The sequence below is a fragment of the Scyliorhinus canicula genome, chromosome 1 (genome assembly GCF_902713615.1).
Source record: "Scyliorhinus canicula chromosome 1, sScyCan1.1, whole genome shotgun sequence".
Lineage (NCBI taxonomy): Eukaryota > Metazoa > Chordata > Chondrichthyes > Carcharhiniformes > Scyliorhinidae > Scyliorhinus > Scyliorhinus canicula.
This window is the reverse complement of record NC_052146.1, coordinates 48,854,771-48,868,561: the sequence shown is the minus strand read 5'-3', so window position 1 is coordinate 48,868,561 and position 13,791 is coordinate 48,854,771. Positions and strand designations below refer to the sequence as shown.

The window sequence follows — 13,791 nt, the reverse complement described above, 5'->3', positions numbered from 1 at the left end:
TGCTGCTCACTTTATTAGTTGCCCAACGGACATTCACATTTAAAAATTTAATTCCTCCTTTGTCATTTCTGTTATTTTCTTCAATCTGGTCACTGCAATTTTTGGCATATTTCTCATTTAACACTGTTATCTCTCATAGGAGGTCTTGCGGCGCAGTTGTAGCATCCCTACCTCCAAGCGCAGGTTGGTTCGCAGCGCAGCTATATTCTGTAAGATCAGGGGGGATGGAGGCTAGGGCAGTTGCATGCTCCTTCTGTAAGATGTGGGTGGTGAAGGATACCACTGTTGTCCCCGCTGACTACACCTGTGGGAAGTGCACCAACTCCAGCTCCTCAGAGACCGCGTTAGGGAACTGGAGCTGGAGCTGGATGAACTTCGGATCATCCGGGGGGCAGAGGGGGTGATAGAGAAGAGTTACAGGGAGGTAGCCACACACAAGGTGCAGGAAAAGAGTAGCTGGTTTACAGTAAGGGGAAAGAAAATGAAGGGGCCGGCAGTGCAGTGATCCCTCATGGCCGTTCCCCTTCAAAACAAGTATACCGTTTTGGATGCTGTTGGGGTGATGGCCTACCAGGGGAAGGCCCTAGCGGCCAGGTCTCTGGCACTGGGCCTGGCTGTGTGATTCAGAAGAGAAGGGGGAAGAATAGAAAAGCAATAGTGATAGGAGACTCAATGGTTAGGGGAATGGATAGGAGATTCTGTGGTCGTGAACGAGACTCCCGGAAGGTATCTTGCCTTCTGGGTGCCAGGGCCAGGGATGTATTGGATCGAGTCTACAGATTCTTAAGGGGGAGGGGGAGCAACCAGAAGTCGTGGTGCACTTAGGTACAAATAACATAGCTAAGAAAAGGAATGAGGATCTAAAAAGTGATTTTAGGGAGTTAGGTTGGAAGCTAAAGAGCAGAACAAGCAGAGTAGTGATCTCAGGATTGTTAACAGTGCCACGTGCAAGTGAGGCAAGGAACAGAGAGCGAGTGCAGCTGAACACGCGGCTACAGGGCTGGTGCAGGAGGAAAGGCTTCAGATATTTGGATCATTGGGACATCTTTTGGGGAAGGTGGGACCCGTACATGAAGGACAGATTGCACAAAAACTGGAGGGGCACCAATGTCCTGGGTGGAAGGTTTGCTAGAGCTCTTTGGAAGGGTTTAAACTAGTTTGGTAGGGGGATGGGAACCAGAGCTATGGATCAGAGGATAGGGTAGCTGTTGAACAGGCAGAAATAGTATGTAGCGAGTCTGTGAGGAAGGAATGACAGTTGATAGGGCAAAGTTGCACTCAGTGGAATGGGTTAAAGTGCATCTGTTTCAATGCAAGGAGTGTCAGGAATAAGGGAGATGAACTTAGAACATGGATCAGTACTTGGAACTACGATGTTTGTGGCCATTACGGAGACATGGATTTCACAGGGGCAGGAATGGTTGTTAGATGTTCCAGGGCTTAGATGTTTTCAGAGGAATAGGGAGGGAGGTAAAAGAGGGGCGGGGGGGGGGGGTGGCACTGTTAATTAGGGAGTGCAAGCAGCTGCAGAAAATGAGATAGTTGAGGAGGGTTTGTCTACTGAGTCAGTGTGGGTGGAATCTAGGAACCAGAAAGGAGCAGTCCCTATATTGGGAGTTTTCTATCGATACCCCAATAGCAGCAGAGAGATGGAGGAACAGATTGAGCGGCAGATCTTGGAAAAGTGCAGAAGTAACAGAGTTGTTGTCATGGGTGACTTCAACTTCCCTAATATTGACTGGAACCTCCTTCGTGCAAATGGATTGGATGGAGCAGATTTTGTCAGGTGTGTACCGGAAGGATTCCTGACTCAATATGTAGATAGGCTGACTGGGGGGAGGTCATATTGGACTTGGTGCTCGGCAATAAGAACATAAGAACTAGGAGCAGGAGTAGGCCATCTGGCCCCTTGAGCCTGCTCCGTCATTCAATGAGATCATGGCTGATCTTTTGTGGCCTCAGCTCCACTTTCCGGCCAGAACACCATAACCCTTAATCCCTTTTTTCTTTAAAAAAAATTATCTATCTTTACCTTAAAAACATTTAATGAAGGAGCCTCAACTGCTTCACTGGGCAAGGAATTCCATAGATTCACAACCCTTTGGGTGAAGAAGTTCCTCCTAAACTCAGTCCTAAATCTACTTCCCCTTATTTTGAGGCTATGTCCCCTAGTTCTGCTTTCACCCGCCAGTGGAAACAACCTGCCCGCACCTATCCTATCTATTCCCTTCGTAATTTTAAATGTTTCTATAAGATCCCCCCTCATCCTTCTAAATTCCAACGAGTACAGTCCCAGTCTACTCAACCTCTCCTCGTAATCCAACCCCTTCAGCTCTGGGATTAACCTAGTGAATCTCCTCTGCACACCCTCCAGTGCCAGTATGTCCTTTCTCAAGTAAGGAGACCAAAACTGAACACAATACTCCAGGTGTGGCCTCACTAACACCTTATACAATTGCAGCATAACCTCCCTAGTCTTAAACTCCATCCCTCCAGCAATGAAGGACAAAATTCCATTTGCCTTCTTGGTGACAGTGACAGTGACCACAACTCCTTGACCTTTACCATTGTCATGAAGAGGGATAGGAACAGACAGTATGGAAGGTATTTAATTGGGGGAAGGGAAATTATACTGCCATTAGACATGAGCATAAAGTGGGAACAATTGTTCTTGGGGAAATGCACGACAGTAATGTGGGGGTTGTTTAAGGAGCACGTGCCGCGAGTATTGGATAGTTTTGTCCCACTGAGACAAGGGAGGAATGGTAAGGTGAAGGAGCCTTGGATGACAAGAGAAGTATAGCTTCTAGTAAAGAGGAAGAAGGAAGCTTACATAAGGTTGAGGAAGCAAGGATCTGGCACGGCTCTAGAGGGTTACAAAGTAGCCAGGAAGGAACTCAAAAATGGACTGAGGAAAGCTAGAAGGGGGCATGAAAAAGCCCTGACAGTAAGGATTAGGGAAAACCCCAAGGCGTTCTCCTTTAGGGTTTAGGGGCCTCACGGTAGCATGGTGGTTAGCATCAATGCTTCACAGCTCCAGGGTCCCAGGTTCGATTCCCGGCTGGGTCACTGTCTGTGTGGAGTCTGCACGTCCTCCCCGTGTGTGCGTGGGTTTCCTCCGGGTGCTCCGGTTTCCTCCCACAGTCCAAAGATGTGCGGGTTAGGTGGATTGGCCATGCTAAATTGACCGTAGTGTAAGGTTAATGGGGGGATTGTTGGGTTACGGGTATACGGGTTACGTGGGTTTAAGTAGGGTGATCATTGCTCGGCACAACATCGAGGGCCGAAGGGCCTGTTCTGTGCTGTACTGTTCTATGTTCTATGTTCTACACTTACACTGTGAGAAATAAGAGGATGATCAGAGTGAGAGTAGGGTCGATCAGGGATAATGGAGGGAACTTGTGCCTCGAGCTTGAGGAAGTAGGGGAGGTCCTAAATGAATATTTTGCTTCAGTATTCACTAGAGAGAAGGACCTTGTTGCTCATGAGTACAGTGTGAACCAGGTTGATAGACTCGAACAGATTGATATTAAGAAAGGATGTGCTGGAAATTTTGAAAAGCATCAGGATAGATAAGTCCCCTGGGCCTGACGGGACATGTCCAAGGTTACTATGGGAAGCGAGGGAGGAGATTGCTGAGCCGTTGGCGATGATCTTTGCGTCCTCACTCTCCACTGGAGTAGTACCGGATGATTGGAGGGAGGCGAATGTTGTTCCCCTATTCAAGAAAGGGAATAGGGAAATCCCTGGGAATTACAGGCCCATCAGTCTTACATCTATGGTGAGCAAAATATTGGAAAGGATTATGAGAGATAGGATTTATGATTATTTTGAAAAACATATCTTGATTAAAGATAGTCAGCATGGCTTTGTGAGGGGCAGGTCATGCCTCACAAGCCTCATTGAATTCTTTGAGGATGTGATGAGACATATTGATGAAGGTCAGGCAGTGGATGTGGTGTATATGGATTTCAGTAAGGCATTTGATAAGGTTGCCCATGGTAGGCTCATTCAGAAAGTTAGGGGGCATGGGATACAGGGAAATTTGGCTGTCTGCATACAGAATTGACTGGTCGAAAGAAGACAGCAAGTGGTAGTGGATGGAAAGTATACCGCCTGGAGGTCTGCCAGTGGTGTCCTGCAAGGATCTGTTCTGGGGCTTCTGCTCTTTGTGGTTTTAATAAATGACTTGGATGAGGAAGTGGAAGAGTGGGTTAGTAAGTTTGCTGATGACATGAACGTTGGGGGAGTTGTAGATAGTGTTGAGGGTTGTTGCAGGTTACAACAGGACATTGACAGGATGCAGAGCTGGGCTGGGAAGTGTCAGATTGAGTTCAACCTTGATAAATGTGAAGTGATTCATTTTGGAAGGTCGAATTTGAATGCTGAATACAGGGTTAAAGGCAGGATTCTTGGAAGTGTGGAGGAACAGAGGGATCTTGGGGTCCACGTACATAGGTCCCTCAAAGTTGCCACCCAGGTTGATGGGGTTGTTAAGAAAGCACATGGTGTGTTGGCTTTCATTAACTGGGGGATTGAGTTTAAGAGCCACGAGGTTTTGCTGCAGCTTTATAAAACCCTAGTTAGACCACACTTGGAATATTGTGTCCAGTTCTGGTCGCCTCATTATAGGAAGGATGTGAATGCTTTGGAGAGGGTACAGAGGAGATTTACCAGGATGCTGCCTGGACTGGAGGGCATGTTTTATGAAGAAAGGTTGAGGGAGCTAGGGCTTTTATCACTAGAGCGAAGAAGTCAGAGAGGTGACTTGATAGAGGTGTACAAGGTGATGAGAGGCATGGATAGAGTGGATAGCCAGAGACTTTTCCCCAGGGTGGAAATGGCTGTCACGAGGGGACATATGTTTAAGGTGATTGGAGGAAGGTATAGGGGAGATGTCAGAGGTAGGTTCTTTACACAGAGAGTGGTGGGTGTGTGGATTGCACTGCCAGCAGAGGTGGTGGAGTCAGAGTCATTAGGGACATTTAGGCGACAAGCACATGGACAGCAGTAAATTGAAGGGGTGTAATCAAGAGAATAATTAATGTATTTGAGGGAATTCTGCAACAATCCAAATATCTGGCATCAGCCATTTTGGACCATTGGACATACAATTCAAGAGTGGAAAAAGGCTCCTCTTTACCAGGCCTGTGCTGATTGTTCTCCTACAATAAACGAAGCCAAACATGTGAACATTAATTATTCTCTTGATTCAACACTTGTAGAAGTGCACGATATTCTTCAATTGCATCATTATTTGGTGTGTGATTACATAACATTTATTTTGTCCGGGGCGAGTGCGTGAATAAGTAATCGGCTTTCTTTTTAAACCCATGAAAGTCTGCCACTGTTTCTTTGAATTGATTGATGATGGCTGTCCTTTGAGTATGAAGAAGAAGATGGATGTGCAGACTCGTGAACACGCCGATGGTTATGTAGTCCCAGTCTGGAGACACAGAGCTGGAAACAGCTGGGGCATTGGAACTCCTGTGTTGCGACATGGATGGATGCTGCTCTATGACACCTCACAGGCAGCAATGAGACACTGACACGGACTCTTGTTGAAAGTGACAGCAGATCTACGGGTCAGGGCTCTCCAGCGAGTTCCTTCTTCCTTTGATCCTTCCAGCTCATTCGGCTTGATGCTGCACCACTTCAGATTTCCCTGAACCGTGTCTTTGTAGCGTTTGCATGGCAGACCTTGGTTTCGTTTTTGCCAGGTGCTGGATCTCCATACAACTGCTGTCTCAGAATGCAACTAGAAGTACAGATATCTACCTCTCTAAAACAATCCCACTGATAGCTGCAAAGTAAGGGAAGGGAATTGGGGGCTTGGGCATTTCAGTTTCTCTCTCCTTCCTGTCTGTAACTGTGCTTATTTTACCGGCGTAAAATAGGTGCCAACGGGAACGATATGGAGAGTGCATTTGTCTGCCTGCTCAGACGGCACTTACCAAATTGGATTGGGTGAATCTGAGCGCACGCTGGATGTATTTAAAAAACCTTCAATGAAATATTAAAATGAGGATCCTCTGCTTGTTTCCTGGCCTTCATAAGAAAATTGTCCCAGAGGCTCTAACAATTAACAAGAGCCAACAACAGTGCTCTTTAAAGAGGTCATCTACTTAATAGTTGGTTGATTACTGATTTGTCCTCTTGTGCTCAAAGAATTCCTCATCTCCCAGAAGGCCCACCCACATGAATTTAGTCTTTAAAGTGGGTAGCTGTGTGGAATTGTGACTACACCGTTGATCAAGAACATTAGGGAGCCAGTAATTGATTTTAAACTTTAAATGGCAAAAAAAAACCAGAAATTAAACAATGCAAAACCCAGACAGCTGTTCCAGGTTCTCAACCCCATGTCACAATTAAACATGTAAGTGAAATAAGGGTAGAGAGGTATTACACACCTTTAAGGTTCACATTGCAGTTAGTGTTGTTATTACACACAGAGTTAAGCCCCAGATGTTGAGAATAGTTTCATATGAATTACTTTGCCATAATTTGGGATATAAAGGTCTGTGACTGTCTTCGGATTACAGAAATGTTTCGGGGATGGCTTGGCCTTGCTGTTGCTGCACCTTTGGATGCTGCCTTTCAAACTGCAATACAGGAAAATCATTAGTACCATTCTCCCACGCAATGATGTTTTGGGAGATTGGGAAGGGAGAGAAGTTACCCGACTCTGCGAGCACATTTTCCAGCGTCATGTTTTGCACCATGTGTATTTCCACCCTGTGGTGTCGGATTGTCTCCTTCTGCACCATGTGCTGCAGGGCTGTCCTCCCCACCTCAGTCATGTCGCTTTCTGCCATGGCATTTACAATCTTCCCACAACTTAAGGGTGTCAACAGTAACATGTGGAAAATTATAAATAACGAACGTGGCCTGACTGTTTATCATAGAATTTACCATAGAATTTACAGTGCAGAAGGAGGCCATTCGGCCCATCGAGTCTGCATCAGCTCCTGGAAAGAGCACCCTACCCAAGGTCAACACTTCCACCCTATCCCCATAACCCAGTAACCCCACACAGCACGAAGGGCAATTTTGGACACTAAGGTCAATTTATCATGGCCAATCCACCTAACCTGCACATCTTTGGACTGTGGGAGGAAACCAGAGCATCCGGAGGAAACCAACGTACACATGGGGAGAACGTGCAGACTCAGCACAGACAGTGACCCAAACCGGAATCGAACCTGGGACCCTGGAGCTGTGAAGCAATTGTGCTATCCACAATGCTACCGTGCTGCCCAATGCTACCGTGCTGACTGTGTCCTACAGGAGAGTAAGAAAGCAGAAAAAAACATGTATCAATTCTAATAACACATTACTTACACTGTCTCAAAATTTCAAACTCGCTGGGCACGATCTACCCAAATGGGAACATAATCCCATAGTGCAATTAGTTGGGTGATTCACCACGCTATCGAACAGCCATTCGGGTAGATCGAGGACCTCAGCGGGGACTGCGTGGCTGAGGTCGCACTTAGTCCCCTTTCTGCACTGAAGAACTCCGCCCCCCGGAACTCCTCAGTGTAGGGAGAGATCAGGACTTGTCCCCTGAACACCCCAAAGCCCCAACTCACCTATAAGGTGGTCCCCAGCCCTCCCCTTACCACCTACACCCGCATTAGGTACCCCCAGGCCCGATCCCCGTCACTCAAAAAATGCCAGCTTGGCAATGCCATACTGGCATCCAGGTGGCACTGCCAAGATATTGGGCTAACACTACCAGGGTACCCAGGTACCACCAGCAGCGTCAGGGCACCACCCTGCCCAAAGGGAGTGCAGTTGGGGGCCATAACATGACCGTTGGATTCCATCCAAAGATGATTAGAATTATTTTTCTCTCTTGGTTGAGAGTCCCTTGAACTCTCTTCCCCAGAGAGCGGGGGAAGCAGGGTCATTGAATATTTTTAAGCCATAGATTCTTGACTAACAAGGGAGTGAAAGAATCATAGAATTTACGGTGCTGAAGAAGGCCACTCGGCCTATCGAGTCTGCACCGGCCCTTGGAAAGAGCACCCCACTCAAGCCCATGCCTCCACCCCATCCCCGGAACCCCATCTAACCTTTTTTTGGACACAAAGGGCAATTTTGTTATCATGGCCAATCCACCTAACCTGCATATCTTTGGACTGTGGGAGGAAACGGGAGCACCCGGAGGAAACCCATGCAGACAGTGACCCAAACCGGGAATCGAACCTGGGACCCTGGAGCAGTGAAGCAACTGTGCTAACCACGTTGCTACTGTGCTGCCTTTTAAGGTTATCAGGGGATTGGCAGAATGTGCAGATCAACCATGATATTATTGAGTGGCGGAGCAGGCTCAAGGGGCCGAATGGCTAAGTATTGCTCCTAATTCCTGTGTACTTAAGTTTCTTTTTATAAATTTAGAGTATCCAATTAATTTTTTCCAATTAAGGGGCAATTTAGCGTGGCCAATGTACCTACCATGCACATCTTTGGGTTGTGGGAGCAAAACCTACGCAAACATGGGAAGAAGGCGTGTATGTACTTAAGTATGTAATGAGAATCAAGTTATGTTATCATTAGCTGCTGTTAAGACAGGTTAGAATATTCAAACTAACTTTGTATTATGACTTCAGGTGATGGACAGGTGGACTTTGAAGAGTTTGTGACGTTACTAGGACCCAAACTGTCATCAGCTGCAATTCCAGAAAAGTTCCATGGGACCGAATTTGATAACGTTTTTTGGAAGGTAAGGCATTAGGGGAATAATGTTAACATAAATATCAGCAACTTTGTGCAACTGGGAAAAATGCCCAAGCATTTAATTGGTTCTTAAAGCCATGAGTTGTGATGTGTTTTTTCCTACGGTTGGCCTGAGCTTGCACTGTTGTGCAAAATTCAATCCTCTGATATTTTAGCACATGCATTTGTGGCAATAAAACAACTTTTGCACTGAAAACATTCACCGATGTCTGCATTCTCAGTAAGCATGAAAGTCTCAGATGAAGAAATTATTTGAGTGGTTATTGCATCTATGTCACTTCAGCTGCTGTTGTACAGAGGATTTATGTTTCCCCTCAACCTTTTCTCTCGGACTGCCTTGTGGCAACTTGTCTTTCCTGAGCACAAGTGAAAGACCATAGTCCCCGAGGCTGCTCTCCACTTTTGAGAGAGAGAGATGACGAGTGGTGATTTAACCTGCTTGTCACCACACCTCAGGCGAGGGACAAGGTTGAGAGCCTCAGCTGATACAATAATTAAACCTGCGCTGTTGGCGTTGCTCTGCATTGCAAACCAGCCGCCCAGCCAACTGAGCTAACCTCTGTCGATGGCAGTGTCATGCACCGTGCAAGATTCTGCAGTGATTCTGCCAACTTGCTCTAGATCAGACAACAAGACCAATCCCACCCCACCCACCACCCCCAATGTAGATATTGCGATCATTGTTTTAGGAATCTGCTAATGTTAATCTGCTTCATTAATCATCACAAGATGTTTCTTGTCATATTTGACCATTCCCACAGAGATGTCATTAACATGTTTTGAACAAGTTGGGGTTTTATTTTGTGGGGGCGGTAGCCCCAGCCTGTGTCTAAGGCCGCTTGCGCCAGGCTGGGAACTGGCACCCGGATTTCAAATTCATCAGGCAGTTATCACCCCGGTGTACATGGCTTCTGGCCACATGTGGGAGGATCATAGAATCATAGAATTTACAGTGCAGAAGGCGGCCATTTGGCCCATCGAATCTGGGCTGCCCCTTGGAAAGAGCATCCTACTTAACATCTGGTAGGCAACAGATTTTACGTGGCCCCCCCTCTCCCTCCCCCCACCATGTCACAAAATCAACTGTCACCACCTGCTAATCCACTCCCAAGAGAAACAGAAAAATCTGACCCCTTTCTCGCAAGGTCCAACTTTGCGTTCTAACTTTTCCCACCTCCTCACAACACCCCACAATTCAAAGCATAGATTCCTTCAAGGTGTGTGGGTCAAGAGAGACCCTGAGAAAATGAGTCTATCACCTGAACATTGAGTGAACAATAGTGCTTTCTATTGATAGGACAGATTGCTGTGCCGATAGAAATATGCTAGCAATATCGGTGCAATCAATGCCACATTGTACTGAGGAAGTGCCTTGTGCCTGGTAAAATCAAGGCTGCACATCACTGATGACCTCGATCTATGATGACACAAAGTGAAGAGGATATCTGTTATCGCAGTAAAGCAGTGGTGAATTATATATTTGCTACTCCAAGTGATGTCTCTTGTTGTTGCTCAGAAGCCGCAGTAGTGTGGACGATACAGTAGCTCCACGCTGAGACAGCTCTCAGATCACATATCTGTCACAATGTAGCTACTTTGCATGCTGTCCTTCAATAGTTGGTGCTATGCATTGGGTAGTAACAAATCCTGAAAAATCTCCTATCGCTTCAAAGGTCCTTGAGCTATTTCTGTTCCCCTTCCTCCTCCATCACACTCAGCACAGAGAGATAGGCTCCTTTATTCAGCTGTACAGTTACCGGGGAAAAAGAACTCCACATGTGGATAACCTTAGTGCCTCTACTTCTCCAACTCCAGATTTAAATGGGAGAAATGAAGTGAGAATAATATAAGTCATGAGTAACGTTTGCTGCTTAACAAACAGTAAGTGATCAGAAAAGGCACTGACATTCGAAGGATGTAGTTCCAGGAGCAATCTTGGATACATGGGGAGAAATTGGCATCCTTTCCATTAAAGTCAATGGACAAAATGACGAGAGCACAAAGAACAGGTAGCCACTTGCACCATATACAGAAAATTAAATCCCTTGACAATGAATCCTGAAGCAAAATTGGTCCAGTTCAGGTTAAAGTTGCTGAATGCTCAGATTGACCTAGGTTAGACACTTAAGGTACAAGTCATTGTCGACTTTTAAATAATGTGTGCTCTCTGCTTATGGGTGGAAAAAAATGCATCTGAGTGTTAATGTCGCAATGTTGTTTACATCTGGTAGCTTACAGGTGAGCAACTACATCACAATAAAATGCTGAGTTACTTTTTGGGCGCGATTTAACCACCACGTTGCTCCTGATGCGGATCTGGGCGCACCGGGTAACTAGCGACAAAGGCCAAAATCAAGATTTGAGCGCACGCACGAACCAGTTTGCAATTTACCCGGCCCGCTCCCGATGACAAGTTCTGGATCTCGCCCAAAAATAGCGAGCATATTATTAACCCTCATTTCCGTTCATTTCCATCTCATTAGCAGGATTGAAGTAGTGGCCTCCCGGGAATTATCCAACTGCTCAGTGAGAAATCACGCAGGTGACGTTTAGTACTCCTTTTTTTAAATGTGAAGCTGGCACAATGGCAACTCAGGGGAAGTGAGGAGGTGAGTAGCCATTTCCTTTTACCGGCATGCAGTTCAAGGGCATTGGAGCTGCTGCCCCTGTGTTCAGGGGGTTTGGGCTTGGTCGGGGGGAGGTAGCTGAAACATTCTAAGAAAAAAGAACAATACAGCACAAGAACAGGTCCTTCAACCCTCCAAGTCTGTACCGGTCATGGTACAACCTTTGCCAAAAGCCTCAGCACTTCCTTGTGCTGTATCCTTCTCTAACCATCCTATTCATGCGTTTGTCAAGATGCCTTTTGAACGCCGCTAATGTATCTGCTTCTACAACCCCCCCTGGCACTCACCACCCTCTGCGTAAAAACCTGCCTAGCACATCTCCTCTAAACGTTGCCCCACAGACCTTATACCTAGACTCCCTGGTGACTGACCCCTCCATCCTGGGAAAGTGTGTCTGCCCATCCACTCTATCCATGCCTTTCATAATTTTGTAGAGTGGCGACCAGAACTGAGCGCAATATTTCAAGTGCGGCCTTATCAAGGTTCAATACACCTGGAGCATGACTTGCCAGTTTTTATACTCGATGCCCCATCCAATGAATGCAAGCATTCCGTATGCTGTTTGACTACCTTGTCTACTTGTGTTGCCACCTTCAGGGCCTGCACACCCTGATCTCTCTGACTTTCCTAAGGGTTTTGCCATTTACGGTATATTTCCCCTCTATGTTAGACCTACCAAAATGGGGGTCATCCCTGGGCTGGGTGGGTGAGGGGCTTTGTATCGGAGGCCTTCAAGCCATCTTTAAATTTTGTGGAGAACCATAACAGGGGCAATCACAGCTGCAGCCTTCTGTCCTACCAAACACTTCCAGGTCAGAACTCTGGGCGTGATTCTCCTGAGTTACGAAAACTCGGGAAGCTGGCATCAAAAACGGGCGCGTTTGACGCCAGCCTCCGCCCCCCCCCGACCGGGAACCGATTCAGCTCCCCGGTCGGGGCTAGCATCGCGCGGCCGTGAACTCCGGCATCGCGGGCTTAACGATTTTCGTTATGTCCGCTAGCCAGAGTTAGCGACGGCTGACGTGTCAGATGACGTCAGCCGCACATGCGCGGATTGGACGACTGCAACCTGCGTATGCGCGGATGACGTCATCACGCATATGCGTGAAACCCGCGCATGCGCGGGCTGGTATGCCCCTCAGCCGCCCCGCGAATGGATCCAGCGGGGCGACGGAGGGAGAAAGAGTGCGCGGGTTAAGTACCCGCTGCCCGCGATCGGTGCCCACCGATCGTGGGCCCATGGCACCCTTGGCACGGCCGTGGTACTGCCGTGCCAATTGGTGCCATGGTTCCCCAGATCGGGACTTTACGGCCGTTTTTACGAACGGTCAGACCAGGTGTGTTTTACGTTCATAAAAACGGCCGTAAAGGCCTTGGAAATCGGCCCATCGGCCAGGGGTGAATAGCTGCTCGCCGTAAAAAAACGGCGAGCAGCGATTCATGTCGGGGGGCGGCCGTGGGGGGGAGGGAAATAGCGGGAGGGCGTCGGACCAGCGTATCCGTAAAAATTTACGCCACCCGCTATTCTCCGAATTTTCGTGAGCGCGGAGAATTGCGCCCTCTACTCTTGGTTCCATGCTGAAAGTCACTTTAACTCCCTTTGACATTAAGCAGCCTCTAGCTTCACAGCTGAAGGCAAATGAGAAATTGGCCTTGTTAGTTGTGGCTTCTCAAGGCACATGTGCCATGTATCAGAGGATGATTAGTGCACAGCATTTCAATCAAACTTTGAAGGCTGAACTGGGGATCTCCTCATGACTAAAGGGTAAGTGTGCGGATCAGGGAAGGACAGCGGGGCATGGTCTCCTTAATATTCCCGGCAGGGGCCTGGGGTCCAGGCATTCCTGATGTGGCAAGTGTGAGTGTGCAGAGCAAGGTTTGCCAACACAACTGGCTCGCTGAATGGCTCTCTGAGAGAAGGACAGACAGGTAAGGGTGGGGGAGGCTTAGGGGATTTGAGGGTCCAGAGGTCCTGAGATGGAAGCCCCAACTGATTGTCAGTCCATCTCCTTCTCCAGTTCCTTACACGTACGAAAATGGATGGCAGTGTCGGTGCCGAAGCAGCTGCCATCGTGTTGCTGGAGAAGGCAGAGTGATGACGCAGGCTGGACGTGATAGCCATTGTGCAGGGGGCCGTTGCACTCTCTGAAGACCTGGTTGACCATCAGGCCGAGGAGGAACCCAGAGGGGGAGGCCAGCAACGGCCCAGGGTGTACAGGTCGTGCGTCTTGCGATGAGGTGACAGACAGCATGTACCACAGGAGACTCCGTCTCAACAACAAGGTAGTGCAGCATCTGTGCAATGTTCTCCCCATGGAGGAGGAGGACACCTGTTTGTGATGTCCGTAAAGTTCAGCGTGGGCATGAACCTTTATGCAACCGGCTCATTCCAGGGTTCAAGCGAGGCCCTGTGCAGCATTTC

General features: G+C 47.7%; 1 protein-coding gene across 2 annotated transcripts in view; it reads left to right on the top strand.

Moving 5' to 3' along the window:
* The window catches only part of LOC119962558 (calcium-binding protein 7), a 96,668-nt gene that overhangs the window by 60,321 nt on the left and 22,556 nt on the right, over positions 1 to 13,791 (top strand). For both annotated transcript variants that reach the window (XM_038790456.1, XM_038790457.1), the window contains exon 3: positions 8,616 to 8,728. In XM_038790456.1, the coding sequence (XP_038646384.1) occupies positions 8,616 to 8,728 (113 nt within the window). The remainder of the gene's footprint in view (positions 1 to 8,615; positions 8,729 to 13,791) is intronic.